At 47.3% G+C, this 15,723-nt stretch overlaps 1 protein-coding gene across 2 annotated transcripts in view; it reads left to right on the top strand.

Annotated features, from left to right (window-relative positions):
- Nucleotides 1-340: 340 nt before the first annotated feature.
- Nucleotides 341-15,723, top strand: part of DGLUCY (D-glutamate cyclase) — a 75,488-nt gene continuing 60,105 nt past the window's right edge. Inside the window, exons 1-2 of one of the 2 annotated variants that reach the window (XM_032344667.1) lie at nucleotides 491-596; nucleotides 3,232-3,328. Coding sequence is in view for 1 of the 2 variants with exons in the window: in XM_032344666.1 (XP_032200557.1) it covers nucleotides 506-596 (91 nt within the window). In the remaining variant the exon portion in view is untranslated. Of the gene's footprint in view, nucleotides 597-3,231; nucleotides 3,329-15,723 lie in introns of both variants that reach the window. The other variant, XM_032344666.1, reaches the window with a different exon arrangement.

Raw genomic sequence — 15,723 nt, 5'->3', positions numbered from 1 at the left:
GCGCGGTCTGTGGAGCTGGATGGAAACGCAGAACCTTGGCCGTCTACCTTCTGGATCGGAATCTGCCTTCGAAGGGGATCTGCTCATGGTCCCTGAGCACACTGAGGTCTGAGAAGTGCTGGGGTGATTCCCAAGACTCAGTGCATATTAGAATCTCTGGGACAGTGCTTCGGCCCTACTCCTGGATCAGTTTCTGGGACTGCCATTCAGGCATCAGGACTTTTCAAAGTTCCCCCAAGCCCCGTGAATTCCACGTCCTCTTTTCCAGGGAGGGCAGGCTGACTCCTGCAGGAAGCACCATTGGAGGCTCTGCCACTTTAAGAACCGGAGCTGGCTGCCTGCCCAGGAGGCCTCGGGAGGCCACCCCGCCAGGGCAGGGACCAAGTGAGCACGGGCTGCAGGCTGCCACGGTCAGCGCTGGGTCTGGCCTGGGCTCCCAGACCCGTGCCCCACTAACAGCCCCAGTGGCGCGGTGGCGCGGGCGAGCCGAAGAAAGGGGACCTTTATGCCTTTTGGGGGAAGCGCACATTCTGCGAGGCCGTGGAAACAAAGAGAGGAACTGTTTGTAGCCCTAGTCCCGACGTCCCAAACCAACAGTAAGTCAGGAGGGCGCAGAACACGACACAGCCCCTCCCCCCAGGACAGCACACACTGCCCCCCCCCCCCCCCCCCCCCCCCCCCCGCGCCGCCACCACCCAGGGGCTATTCCCTGAAATTCTTTCCCCACGGGGTGGTGGGGGGTAGCCTCTGAAGGTCAGGGCTCAGCTCCTGACAGGCAGCACCTGATGCCCTCAGGTGTGGGTGGTGTTTCTCATTCTGTCCCCTCTCCTGCTGGGGCCTGGAGGTCCAAGCCACTGTGCCCCAGAAGACCAAGGTCCTGTGAAAGCAGAGAAAGTAAAACTGAAACCTGTCAGTATAACTGTCGGTCTTGGGACCTCAGGCTTGCCTGGGACACGGCAGTGAAGCTAATGGCCACAACGGGGGTGGCCATGGGGGCTGTGGCCGGCATGGGGCCGTTGGCCTGGACCTAGGCAGGGCTCTTGAAGGAGGGAAAGGGGCGTGGAGGCAGGAGCCTGATCATCGACTGGGGGCTGAGCTCTGTGAGTCCCATTCCAAGCTCTCCCGGGTCGCGCCAAGGCTTATCAGGCTTTTCTCCGTCTCCACTGGGGGCTGCAGTGACAGGCTTCGGACCTTGCGCCATGCGCCACCAAACGCTAAAGGCAAAGCCCTGTGACTTTGGAGTGTCTCTTCTCTCATGTTATCTGTGTCTCCCTGCCCCCCTTCTTCATTGCGGACAATTGAGAGCTAACTATAATCCGTCTTGCTTCCTGAGACCGTGTGCAAAAATTATCATGCGTTGGGGGCGGGTAGCAGGTTGAGATTATGTTGGCAGAAAGGAGAAGGTTGGCATTGATTGGCACGCAGAGGAGGGAAGCTGCTTTGTGTCTTCAGGATCACTGGGTATGCTCTAGAAGGAAGGGAAGGGGAGGTCTGAGAGTAGGGAGCAAAGAGAAAGCTGGCTTTTCCAGGGGGTGGAGTGGAGATGAGGAAGAAGGAAGAGGAAGGCGGCCTGGGGTGAAGGGCAGGGCAGGGTCGGGAGCCGACTGTGGCTTGTCCAAAATGATGATGAAGCATCTGAAAGAGTCAGATATGACATCTGGCAGCAGGGCTAAGTCCCAGAGATCAGTTGCTGGCCTCTGAGGTGTTTTATTTATTGATTAATAGGAGCTTCCTTGGAAAATGGGAGATTTCATGTTTGACTCTCAGAGGCCTGGACACCAGACTTACACAGCAGTCCCCACTCACATGCAAACACATTGCCTGACCCCCCTCCCGCCACCGCAACTCCCCGACCTCTGTACCTGTCCAGTTCCCATGGGCATTGCAAATTGCTGCTACTCTTGGTCTTAATAATAATGATTCTTTTATATCGAGCCTTCTATTGAGTGTGTGTGCATGGGACTGTGTGTGTGTGTGTGTGTGTGTGTGTGTGTGACTGCATGCGTGCACACCAAACACACAGGTGTGCTCTCTTTCAATGAATTTCAGTTAATCTCTCCCCTTTTCTGTTGAGGGTGACAGATGCACAAACCCAGACATACCCCTCTCCTTTGCAGATTCCACAGCCTTTCCAGGCGATCTGCCAAATTGCTAGATGACATTTGCTTTAAAAAAAAATTTGAGTGCATTTTCTTTCTTTTTTTTTCTTTTTAAGATTTTATTTATTTGACAGAGACACAGAGAGAGAGGGAACATAGCAGGAAGAGTGGGAGAGGGAGAAGCAGGCTTCCCGCAGTGCAGGGAGCCTGATGGGGGCTTGAACCCAGGACCCTGGGATCATGACCTGAGCCGAAGGAAGACGTTTAATGACCAAGCCACCCAGGCACACCATGAGTGCATTTTCTTATTTTGATTTTAAGTATTTCCCGGCCTGCATTAAGGTGCTATTTCACCTGTGCCACACTTGGTAGTTTTGAAAGCATTCCTTAAACATATGTGAGTTCATTTTCTCCTTCCAGCAGTTCTGTGAGATCGATAGTTTGGATCCCCTTCCTGTGCTCTCTTGGAGAAAACTGACAGCACAGAAACCAAATGACTTGCCTTGGCTCTGCAATGATTTTGAAGAAAAGTTAGTAAAAGTAAGCTGTGTCCTTTACACTGCATGGAACTAAAGACATTCTGCTCTGAAAAGCATAGTGGCTAAAGGTAGGCTCTCCATCCAGATACTGGTCTGACTACTAGTTAGGCTACTCAGTAGCTAAGCATCTTCAGACAAAGAATTGTATCTCCCAGGGCCTCCTTCTGTCAAATGAGACCATGGCCCTTATCTAAGGAGCACTGGATGGATTAAATGAGATAAAGTATGCACGGTGTCTAGAACCGTGCCTGGTACACTATAAATTTTTAATAAATATCCCACTGGGTACTCAAGCTGTTAGTATCTGTATCTCTGGGAAATGCTCTGTAGGACTTTGGGCACAGAGTAAATTGTAACCAAAAGACCCCAAAATACATTGGGTCCGAAAGGATAGAAGTGTATTTCCCTTTCACCTACTGGCCAGGAGGTAGAAGGTCAGTGCAGAACAGGGAAACAACTCTGCTCCATAGGGTCATTCAGGAATCCAGGTTCCTTGACCTGTGTTTTTCCCACCCCCTCAGGGCCTAGGGTATCCCCCTCTTCGCCCTAGTTGTAGCTTCTCAACCATGTCCACCTTCTGTTCCTGCCTGCAGGCAAACAGCCCCCTTCTCGATGATGTCCCTCAGAAGCTGTTCAGGCCCTTCCGCTCGGATCGCTCTTTGACCAGAACTGGGGCACACTTAGCTGCTGGTGAGTCTGGGAAATGTAGTCTGTAGCTGGGCTAACTAAATGTGCCCAATGAACATGTAGGAGTTCTCTTACTAAAAGGAAGAAAGGGAGGGCAGAAATTGAGAACAGCATGGGGCCATAACGTCCCAGAGGTGTGCTTTGGACTTGAATCTGGAGTGGCTAGTGCCTGCTCAGGCTGCCAGATTCTCAGCCTACCTGAGCTCCACTTCTTAGGGCTGCCTGATTTACTCTTGGATTTCTTCTTTAGTGAAATCCAGGGCAGCTCTTGGCTCTATGTTTCAGACAAACACCTCTGGTGGCAGCGTGGTTATCTCCTGCTGGAACGTCAGACTGACTGTCCATTGGGTTGGACAGCCTTGTCCCCTTACCACCCAAACCTCCTAGCAAGGGTGGCATTGGCTGTGTTTTTGTTTGCTTTCTTCTGGATCATTCAACAACTTCCCCAAGCTGCAATGTCAACTTCATACTCCAGAGGTTGTCTCCAGAGAGTCACTATTCCTTGTGATCTTGAGTCCGGGATAACTGATGAAGGAAAGATCCCAGCTCCTTCCATTCTCCTCGAGTCCATCCTTGCATGCGTGGAAGAGGGAACCTTCTCCCCACATCATCAAAGATTACCCACGAGCCCACAGGACTGTAATGAAGTGAACAAGCCACATGTTTGGTGGGTGGTTGGGCAGCCATGTGGTCTGGCAGTTCTGTGGTCTTAAAGGTCAACTTCCATGGTGCCTGCGTTTCTGAAAGCGCTGAGTTCAATAGCAACCTGGTTGAAGGAAAGGAAGTATAGATCAACGTTCCATTCTTATCATTGCAAGTAACAGCTTGGATGGACCAAAAAAGGGAATACCAATGGTAATCCCTTCTCTAGGGACAGAGAAGGTAGTTTGAAGTATATTGCCTAACAGATGAAGGAGGAACTTTGCATGTGTTGAGGCCCTACCATGTGCCAAGCACCTGCTCAAGGCAGACCCAGAGCCCTGAGTAACAAAACAGGCACCCGATGGAGTCTACAGCCTAGCAGGCTTGCTCTGCGTTAACCGTCTCATTTAATCCTTGTACATTCTGCAAAGCATGTATTTTTCCTATTTTGTGGACCAAAAATGTGAGCTCAGTAAAGGAAATGGTAGGGACAGTTTTATTCCCATGTCTGCCTGATTCTAAAACTCCTGCTCTTTCCATTTTTATTCTGTCTGCCCCCAGACACTGTCTTTGTTGAAGAGGGACTCGAGCCTACACACAGATGTGACCTGGCCCCTGTGCTAAACACCTAGACCAGTGATTGCTATGGGCTTGGCTTCACTTGACTATGGTGGTTGGGATTTCACTCTAATCTGCATCTCTCTCTCATCCCTCTTGCCCATTTATCCTTCTGTGTGTGTCTATCAAGCTAAATCACCCTGCTCCTTCCTGGGGCTCTGACTGCTATAGGAGGAATTGTCCATCACATCATCTGGACCATTAGAGTACTGGGCTCCCAAGGCTGCTGGGAAACCCTTCCAAGTGTCCCTAGACCCTTTCCTGTCCCTTTTGGTCCTTGGTGTCTCCTCCTGACTATTCCTTTTCCATCAAGCCCTGTTTGAACCTCCATTGCTTTGTCTGTCATTATCATATTAGAGGATCCAACCTGTCCACTGATAACACTGAACAAAACGGAGGGCCCAAGAAATTCTCAAGATCTTCCCTGGACATTCCTGCCATACCAGGAAAGGGGTGCGCCCCTGCCAATGGATGACCTTCTCTGTGTGCCGCTGATGCCCATCTCCCTCAGAAACCCACCTCTGTGTTCTCTTGCTCATGTCATTACCCTCTTGTCTACCGATATTCTCATCAGTCTTTCCTGCCTGAACAGGACTCTTTTCTTGATCCCGTATTTCTCTCTGACTTCTCCCTTCAGTTTCACTTTCTCTCTCCCCTCACAGCCAAGCTTCTTGAAAGAATTGTCTACACTAGCTGTCAACACTGTCCACCCATACATTCAGACCTCCATCACCCATTGTGATCCAGTATATGTTCCCATGATCAAATGCCAAGATGGATGTCATGAAAGCCAGCCATTCTCCAGGTCCAGCTGGTGTTTTTCTTCCCGGAGGTGACTCCATCTGTCTAGAACATTGGTACTATTGCACACGCCCACATTTTGAGCCTCTCTCTCGAGGTGCCTCTGCTCTCTAGGTTTCCACGTTACTTTGCTGGACACTGTTTTTCATCTCCTTATGGTCTCTTTATGGAGACCTCCTGTTCCACTCATTCCCTGAATGTCCCCTGAACTTCGGTTTCTGACTCACTCCTCTTCTTGCCTTCTCCCTTGGTGTCCTTGGTGTCCTCCCTGCTCTCCGTCCTGCCATTGGGTCCTGAATGTCCAGTTTTTCATGGACTGCTGCTGTGGCTGTCCCCAGGCTCCTCCCACTTCACATTCTAAAGCCAGACTCCTCATCAGACTCTTCCAAGACTTACCCATCTTCTTATGTCCCTAATTTTCAGGAATGGTATCATTATGCCAGCTGCCTGTGCCAGAACAAGGAAATCTAGTCATTATCTTGGAATCCCACTTCTCATTGCATCTTTTGCTTTCAATCTGGTAACAATTCCAGTGAATCCAGCTCTTCCAACTCCTGTAATTCTCATACCATTCTCCTCCATTCTCATACCATTGGGGAAAGACTTTAGTGCTTCTCACCCAGATATGGCAAAGGAAAGGACTCTTGAGGGACTGCCTCTAGTCCTGTCCTCTGTTGGAGTCCGCCATAGTCATCCCTCTAATGCCTTTGGCTCAGGGCATCCTCCTGCTCCTCAGGGCTCCCAGAGACCTCCAATCAAGTCTGCGTGCCTTCGGTTAATCACCTGACCCTTCCGAGTAATTTCTTGCCTACCTTTCCGTCCCCACTCCATCTTGACGACAAGTGTGCCCACCACTCGAGGGGCTGCAGGTTCATGCCTCAGGACATGCCTTCACCAGCAGGGCCTTCTTCTACCTTCCTCCTGGGGTTAATTTCCAGTTGTCTGTCAAAGCTCAGCTCAGGCAGCATCTCGCAGACCACGACTGCTGGTTCTGCTCTCACGATCTCACTCACCAGTCTCCCCATCAGCAGCTCCGGGGCGGAAGCATGTTGCCAGCAGATAGAAGGTTCTCTACAGATGGTGAAGGAATGGACTATTTTTTCAGAAACTTCTAACTCTCACTCAGGAAGCCTGAGGCATCAGGTTAAGGTCCTTTGTAAAAAAAAAAAAAAAAAAAAAAAAACAACTCTTCAGGGTTTATCCAATTTTTTTAACGGAAGCTCGCTTTGGCCTCGACAATCAGACATGTAGAAGCTGCACAGCCAGTCAGCTGAGGACAGAGCTAATCTGCCCTCCAGGAGCTAAGCAAAAGAAAGCAACACCACCATCCCTCCTCCCCACCGTGTCTTTCCTCTGGGTTGAAAGAATACACGGGATTTTTGCATTTGCCCAGGGGTTCTTTATTCTCTGGGGTTTCTGAATTCCTTCAGTTATGGCATTTGGCCTGGGGGGTTGACGGTTCAGCAGGATTTAAGACTTCAGGTAGGAAACAGGTCTCAGCTGGTGAGTTCGTGGTGGATTGGACTTTCTGTAAGCAGTGACTTTCCTCAGCAAGGAGCACAGAAGGCTGGAGAAAGCACTGGTGGAAGGCGATGCTGCCCGGGCCAGGGAACGCCTTGTGCTCCAGATCCGTTGTTGGCATCTTACTCACATTCTGTGGTTCAGTAGAAGCAAATCTTCATGTTTTACAGAAACTTTCATTGTTCGTGATGATGCGATTTTACCTCCGTGCTTGAACTTTACTTGCTGCCAAATCTGTTCTTTGGAATGACTGGGATTCTGTCTGCGGTAATCACCTCAGCGTTTCAGATAAGGCACTGGCTTGCTGTCCAGCTGGGCGGACTGGACCTGGTCCAGTGGCCCAGACCATGAGCGCCAGAGATGCCAGGAGCCTCAACCCTGTCACCCGAGGAGACCTCTACTTGTGCTGCTCCCCCAAGTCTGGGCTCCCTGTGGCTGAGGAGATCAGTTGGGCTTAGCTACCTCTCCGAATGTGCAGATCAGGACCCGGGGTTTGCAAGTGACAGTCCCAACTTACGACTTACGTAAGAAAGATGAATTTACTGGCCGAAAAGTCCCAGAGGGAAATCTGTATTTAGCTATGCTTGTTTGTAGGGTCAGGGATAGCCTCTCCCTTCCTACCCCTTGGCCCTGCTTCCTTCTCAGCTGGCTCCCTTCTCAGGGCAGCTCCTTCTTTGGAGGGAGAGAAATTGTCCTTGTATCTGGCGATCTCAGGGCAAGAAACCCTTCTTTCCCAACAGCTATACAAATACAAAAGGTAACTCCGATAGCCTGCTCTGGGTTGTGTGACTGTCTGAGTCTGTTTGGGGTGCTAAAACAAAAATACCGCAAACAAGGGGTTTAAACAACACACATTTATTTCTCATGGTTCTGGAGGCTGGGACATTCAAGACCGAGGTGTTGGCAGATTTGATGTCTGGATAGAGCCTGCTTCCTGGCTGGCAGATGGCCATCTTCTCATGAAGACCTCACAAAGCAGAGGGGAAAGGGAGCTCTGTGCAGTCTCCTCTACAAAAGCACTAATCCCATTCACAAGAGCTCTACCTTCATCACGTCATTACCTCCCAGAGGCCCATCTCCTGGGGTTTAGGATTCTAATATACGAATTTTGGGGACAGATGAATAGTCCATTGGAGTGACCATCCCCAAACCGACCAAGGTGATCTTGGGGACGGGGCATTTTGACAGGTCCCCTGGGTCTGAGGGAGTGACTGACAGCCCCGCTGGGGGAGGGACAGTCAAATGTCTGGGCGTGAATGAGTTTCTCAGGGCTGCCACAATAAATTTCCACAATTTGGTGGCTAAAACAACAAAAATATATTATTTCGCTGTTCTGGAGGGCAGAAGTTTGACGGCAAGTTGTTGGCGGAGCCACATTCCCTGCAAAGACTCAAGGGGATTACCCTTCCCAGCCTCCTCCAGCTTCTCTGGCCCCCGGCAGTCTTCAGTCTTGGCTTACTGCCCTACCCTCCCAGTCTCCGCCTCTACCGGGCTGTGGCTGCTCGTTCTGGGTTTCTCTCGTTCTGTGTCTCATCCTCCTGTAAAGACACTCATCACTGAATTCAAGATCCACTGGATTAATCTATAACGGTCTCTTCTGGAGATCCCTCCCTTAATTACATCGGCAAAGACCCTTTTCCCAAATAAATTCATATTCAGAGGTGCTGGGAGTTAGGACTTAGACATACTTTTGCGGGGGGAGAACATAAGTAAACTAATTATAGGGCAGAAAGAAACTAATAGATAGCCACTGCACTGTACCCCTTGACTGCCTAGCATACAATTTCAGAAATGCGCCACCAAGCCTGGTACGGGCTGCCCACATTGCAGCAGAGCTGGTGGCTGCACATTCGTCTTGGTCGGGTCTGGATGTTACTGTTAAGAATCTGTCAGCTGACAGCTAGCGATTAAGTTCAACACCCCGGCATCCTTTAATGGTGGCAGAAACAAAATAAGACCCTGGGAAGAAAAGCCACTTGGCATTGAACAAAGGGACTGAGGGGAAACAGCCTGTTGTGATCACTCCGCCAACAGGCTGCAGAAGATGGCTGGCAAGAAGCCAGATCCTACCTACTGGAAGACAGGAGTTCCTCCATCATCCAAGGGTGCCTGGGGCTCTGCTCTCTGGAAGACTTTCCCTGGCTCACTGCCTTCCGTGAGTGGCATCAGAGAGGATGTGTCTTCTGGAGACTGTATCCTCCAGCAGGCCCTTTACGAGGCTCTCAGCCCAGAGGTCCAGGCCAGGCCCCAGCGGTTGAGCAATCTCATGCTGTGGTTTGCTAGAGGGGGTGTCTCTGGCAGTATGAGTCTCTAAACTCGAGACAGTTGCTGAGCAGTAAGTTTTCTTTTCTTTCTTTTTCTTTTTTTTTTTTTTAAGATTTTATTTATTTATTTGACAGACAGAGATCACAAGTAGGCAGAGAGGCAGGCAGAGAGAGAGGAGGAAGCAGGCTCCCTGCAGAGCAGAGAACCCGATGTAGGGCTCGATCCCAGGACCCTGGGATCATGACCTGAACCGAAGGCAGAGGCTTTAACCCACTGAGCTACCCAGGCGCCCCAGCAGTAAGTTTTCTGATAAGTCTGTGAGCTGGCAACCGGGACTGGAGCCCGGTCAAGTCAGGCTCTGGAATCTGGATCCTGTCCTCACCCCGTCTGTCTGCTAACATCATCTCTGGGCTCTGCCCTTCCCTAGCTCTCATTTAGGTTTACAGCTGTTTGACCTCTGCCCTGGACACACTGGGTAGCGGGGCAGGGGAGGCTTCGGAGGGGGGCAGGGCTAATCAGCCTGCTTGCCCTCAGGCTCTTTACCAATGGACACCAGTCCACACTCTGGGGAATAGTCACTTTGGCTAGACTGGGAGGGCCCAGCAAGAGCTGCTGGGAAGAAGCCCTCTCCAGCCTTCCTCTCTTATCTCCCACTGTGTTTTCCTTCTCCCAGACTGTGCAGGCACCAACCTTAGCCCCACGCAGGGATCTGACTTTTGCAATACCAGAAGATGGTGTTCTGGTTCCCAGCTCAGTTGAATTACTGGCCACAGGCACAAGGAGGATCTTGTGGCTCTGTTTTCCCATTTCCCAGCTTTCAGAAAGGCGAGCTGAGATTCAAGTGTATCTTTTTGTTAAGAGTACCTTTCTAAAGGCAGAAGAAGGGCACCTGGGTGGCTCAGTCAGTTGAGCGTCTGCCTTTGGCTCAGGTCATAACCCCAGGGTCCTGGGATTGAGTCCCACATCGGACTCCCTGCTCAGTGGGGAGTCTGTATCTCTGCCCTTCTCCTGACTTATGTGTGCTCTCTCTCTCTTAAATAAAGAAATAAATAAAATATTTTAAAAAGACTGAAGATGTAGCCATCGCACACCCATTACCTGGCTTTTTTATTTAAAAAAAAAAAAAAAAAAAAAAACAAGGTCTTTGAATTTCCAAACTCACTGAGTGTTGTAGTCTGAATCCCCAGACTCAACAGGAGAGGGTTTAGCAGCTTTGCTCCACATATCAGACACTGCTCACTTCCTCGTCAGGGAGGGGGAGCTCCACACTGCTCCGCTCCCTACCCCAATACGGCCCATGCCACATATTAGGGCTTGTCACTTGCAAACCCCTGCTCCTGATACAAAATTCTGTGCTACACAGCACGTTTTTTTATCACAGCTGGATCCACAACTGTCTCCATGATGAGAATCAGGAATAGCTGGATCAAGGCACTCAAATGACAGGATGAGGACTTTGTCTGTCTCTTACCCTCTCTCTGCCCCTCTGTGACTCTCCAGTCCTCATTTCTGCTTTTCTCTCTGCTGGCTTCATTTTCAGGCTGATTTCATGGAGCTCTAGGCTCACCATGCATTACATATAGCAATGTTACCTCTTTCTTGATTTTCCAACAGAGAGACATAGACAGCTCTGACTGGGCTGGCTTGGGACCTCTGTTCATCCTTATATTAATCACAGAAGCCAGACGAGAGGAGGTACCCTAATTAACTGTCCTGAGTTGCGTGCCCACCAGACAGCCCCTCTGGGTTGCAGGGAAAGGCAGTTTCAGAAAGGGAAAAATGCTTGAGAGGCAAAAATAGATGTTCAGAAATTAAGCCTTCTTGGTCTACATTTTCCTGTTGGTCCAGAGTATGACAGCCTGCCCTGCCTTTGCCTGCCCTTCAGAGGATTTCACTTTTCTCCTGCATCCTTAACCATCACGGAGAGGCTCTTTATCTTTTATGTTATTTTTTAAAATTGTGAAATGTATCATGCATACTTATAAGCCATATGTTCATCTTAAAGAATAGCAAAACAAACACCTGCATCCCCACCTCCCAAATTAAGAAATAGAACAGTGTGAGTTTCTTAGAAGCCTCAGAATGTCCCTCCCCAGTCAATACTCCTCTCTCTATCAGGGAGCACCTACACAGAATTCGTCTGCCATGCTTTCCTTTATAGTTTCACTCCCCCCACACACACATACACACACACGCACACACACATGCATGCACACACTTAAATCTCTAGCAGTATATTATTTGGTCTTGCAGAGCGTGGATGCCTACTTTAATGCTATATTATAGAATACAATACATATTCTTCTGTAACTTCTTTCATCCAACATTACATTTTAGAGATTCCTTACTGTTTACGCAAGACACTGTAGTACTTTTTTTTTTAAGATTTTATTTATTTATTTGATACAGAGAGAGAGACAGCAGGAACACAAGCAGGGGGAGTGGAAGAGGGAGCATCAGGTTTCCCGTGGAGCAGGGAACCTGATATGCGGCTCGATCCCAGGACGCTGGGATCACAACCTGAGCCCAATGCAGATGCTTAATGACTGAGCCACCCAGGCACCCCACTGTAGTTCATTTTTACTGCTACATACTAGTCCGCTGTGAGAGTATCCCATACTGCGTGGAGCTCTTCTGTTCTTTCGAGTGTATACCGATGCGTGGAATGGCCAATCTGAAGGGCACTTGCACCTTCAAGTCTCCTGGATGATGCTAATCTCCCCCCCCACCAGCTCCCCAAGAGATTGTAATAATCTACGCTTCCAATGGTGGTCAGTGGTAGTGTTTTGGTTGATCTCATTCTTGTCAACTCTAATTTTTGTCAGTTGCATGGGCGTGGTCTATGGCTCCTTATGGTTGTAATTTTTATGTATCATCTGCTTTTCCTCTGCTGTGAAATGCCCTGTTTATGTCTTTTGCCTATTTTTGAATGGACTGTTGATATTTTTTAAATTGATTCTTAAGAGCTCTTTAAGGGTTTACAGGATTATAATCTGGTATCAGTTCTGTACGTTCAGGTACCTACCTGCAGCTTGGAATTGCCTTTGCATTTTATTTATGGTGACTTGAACAGAAGCTGTTCATTTTCATGTGAGATTTTTTCTTATCCAAGACACCTTTACCAAGCTGAGTCATAAAGGTATTTCCCGATACTATCTTCTAAGAATTTCTTATTTTGTCTTTCATATTTTAGTGTTAAATCTTTCGTGTTTTAAGTATTTAATCTACCTGGATTTGATTTTTGTGCTTGCTATAAGATGCTTGCCTCCCAGTTTTACTTTCTTCCCCATTTATTTGCAACGTCCTCTCCATCAGAAATCAACTTTCCATGTGTGAGTGGTTGTTTTTTTTTCCCTCTAAGCTCCCAAACTTTCTGTCTTGAAAGGGAGAGAGAGAATCTCAAGCAGACTCCATGCTGAGTGGGGCTCTGTCCCATAACCCCAAGACTATGACCCAAGCCAAAACTAAGAGTCAGATGCCCAGCTGACTTGGTACCCAGGCACCCCTCACCCAATATTTTTTAAAAAAGTGGTAAACTATTCATAACTTCAAATTTACCATCTTAACCATTTTTAAGTACACATTTCAGTGGCATTAAGTACATTCACTTAATATACAACCATGAACACCATCCATCTCCGGAACTTTGTCAGAATCCCAAACTGAACCTCTGTCCTCATCAAACAATAATTCCCCATTTCCCACTCTTCCTAGCCCTAGAAAGTGGAATAAGTGGAATCACATGGGATTTGTGTATGGCTTACTTCACAAGTGCAATGTCATCAAGGTTTATCCAGGTAGCATGTGTCAGAATGTCTTTCCTTTTGGGAATATCCGTTATATGCATGTACCATATTTTGTTTATCCATTCATCCATCACTGGACCTATTATAGAATATTGCAAATAATAATATTGTGACTATTCTACCTACGGTGGCTGTTGAGTAATGCCACTAAGAACATAGATGTGCAAATGTCTGTCTGAGTTCTTGCTTTCCATTCTTTTGGATCCATACCCAGAAGTGGGGCTGTAGTTTGATGTTTAATGATTTTGAGTATCTGCTATACTGTTTTCACAAAGGCTACCTATACCATCTTACATTTCCATTTCTACCAGCAATATACAAATGTTCCAATTTCTCCACATCCTCATCAACACTTGATATTTTCAGTTTTTATGTATTGTTTTGTTTTTAATAACAGCCATCCTAATGGGTGGTGGAGCGAAATGGTGTTTTTTTAAAAGATGTATTTAGTTATTTTAAAGAGAGACTGAGAGAGGGAGAGCAGGGGAGAGGGACAGAGAGTCTTAAGCAGACTCCTGGTCAAGTGTGGAGCCTGATGTGGGGCCTGATCCCATGACCCTGAGATCCTGACCTGAGCCAAAACCAGAAGTCAGATGCTCAACCAACTGAGCCACCCAGGCACTCCTGAAACAGCATTTTATTTGGTTTTTCTTTGCATTTCTGTAACAATTAGTGATTTGAGCATCTCTTCATGTGCCTATTAGCTCTTTATATAATTCTTTGGAGAAATGTCTTGTCAAGTCCTTTCTCATTATTTCATTGGGTTGAGGTTTTGTTTTTCTTGTATTATTTTTGCTTGTTTTCAGCTTGTTTGTTTTTGCTCTTGAGTTGTGGGAGTTCTTTCATTTACTCTTAATTGCTATGGTTTTCTAAGAAGTCTTGAGATCTAATCAAGGAAATGTCCTCTGCTGCCAAACAGACCCATACGTGTCTGTCCTTTAAAAAATGATCTGGCATTTCCTGGCCCTTTGCCCTTCCAAATAAACTTTGGCATCAGTTCGTTGAGTATCTTATTAAAAATCTTGTTCAGATTTTGATTGGAATTGCCTAGAATATGTATATCAGTTTGGGGATAACTGATATATTTATAAGATTGACTCTTTCTGTCACAAGCATACTGTCTCTCCACTTACTTGGGTCCTTTAAAGCCTTTCAGTAAAGTTTTACAATTTTCTCCATAACGGCTTTCTCATGTTCTGTTAGATTTACTCTGAAGGGTTGATATTTGCTCATGCTCTTATAGGTGGTATCTTTTTAAATTACATTTCCTAACAGTTACGGGTAAATAGAAATGCAACTGACTTCTACATATTGTTTTTGTATCCAGAAAACTTCCTGAGCTCTCATACCAATTTTAATAATTTATTTGTAGATCACGCTGGGTTTTCCATCCAGACAATCCTAAGAGCGGCAAGGGTATTTGTCCTTCCTTTCCAATCCTTCCACATTTCGATTTGCTTTTTCCCCCGTGTTCTACTACGCCGACCAGTATAATGTGCTGATAATGGGACTTCCTAGGCCTTGTTCCAGATCTTAAAGGGAGTGCTCTCAACATTTTATCATTAAGTATGCTGTGGGGCTTTTTGTTCTTTTTTTCTTGTCTTGAGAAACAGAACCAATAGGAAATATATCTGTATTATCTATTGTATCTTATGTATAATATATAAGAAATTGCTCAAGGGATCGTGGAGGCTGAGAAGTCCCACAGTCTGTTATCTGTAAGCCAGAAACCCAAGGAAGCCAACGGTATACTTTCAGTCTAAGCGAGTCCAGAGGCTTGAGAACCTGGGGCACCAGGGGTGAGGTCCTAATTAGAAGGCAGGAGTAGACCAGTGTGTCAGCACAAACTGTCAGGCAAAAGGCGGATCTCCCCTCCTCTGCTTCTTACTCTATTCAGGCCCTCCAGGAACTGGATGATGTCCACCCATGAGGGCCAGTTTGCTTTACTCAGCCCACTGATTCAAATGCTAATCTCATCTGGAAACATCCTCACAGACACCCCAGAAATAATGTTTAATCAACTCTCAGGGCACCCCATGACCCAATGAAGTTGACAGAAAAAATGAACTCTCGCAATATTCTTGGTTTTGTTACTTGTCTATTTTATTATTTTTATTTTGTTCTTTGCTATTGATATTGCTCCCCTCCTCCTCTTTTTTTAACAATGCTTAAAAAATATAAAGACCATTCTTAGCTCACAGGCTGTGCAAAAGAATTTGCCAGTCCCTGGTTTAGATTACCACCACATCTCAATGAAGTTTTCCTGTTTCCTACAATAGAGTGATGCCTGTGTGATTTCTTAAAGTAAATATCTTTGGAGGTGCTGAGTCAGAGACATAGTCACCACCCACCACGCTAATGCACACCACCCAGCTGTGAAATTCACACTACTGTGTCTCCACCCACCAGATCTGGTGTCTTTTCAAACTAGTACCAACCTGGACCACACCAAGTGCCTCTAACACTCAGGCATGGTGACTGGAAAGGCTACATTAGGACTCTGGCTCTCTCTTGCTGCCCTCTCCTGGCTGGCTCGTTGTTGAGAATTTGCTGTGAGTCCTGGTGGAGTTCCCGTCCGGTTGCTGGTCTGCAGACTTGTCAAAACCTGTACTGGCAGACTCTTAACACTGGTTGTGATGGCCAAGTTTATTTCTTGTACATAATAAGCTCCTGAGACTTTTTGTATGCAGTATTATATAAAAAGAGGAGTTAGCATGCAGTGAATGTTTACTAGACGGCAAGCAT

This window comes from Mustela erminea, chromosome 5, assembly GCF_009829155.1.
Source record: "Mustela erminea isolate mMusErm1 chromosome 5, mMusErm1.Pri, whole genome shotgun sequence".
NCBI classification, from domain to species: Eukaryota; Metazoa; Chordata; class Mammalia; order Carnivora; family Mustelidae; genus Mustela; species Mustela erminea.
This window is presented reverse-complemented; position numbering and strand designations above follow the sequence as displayed.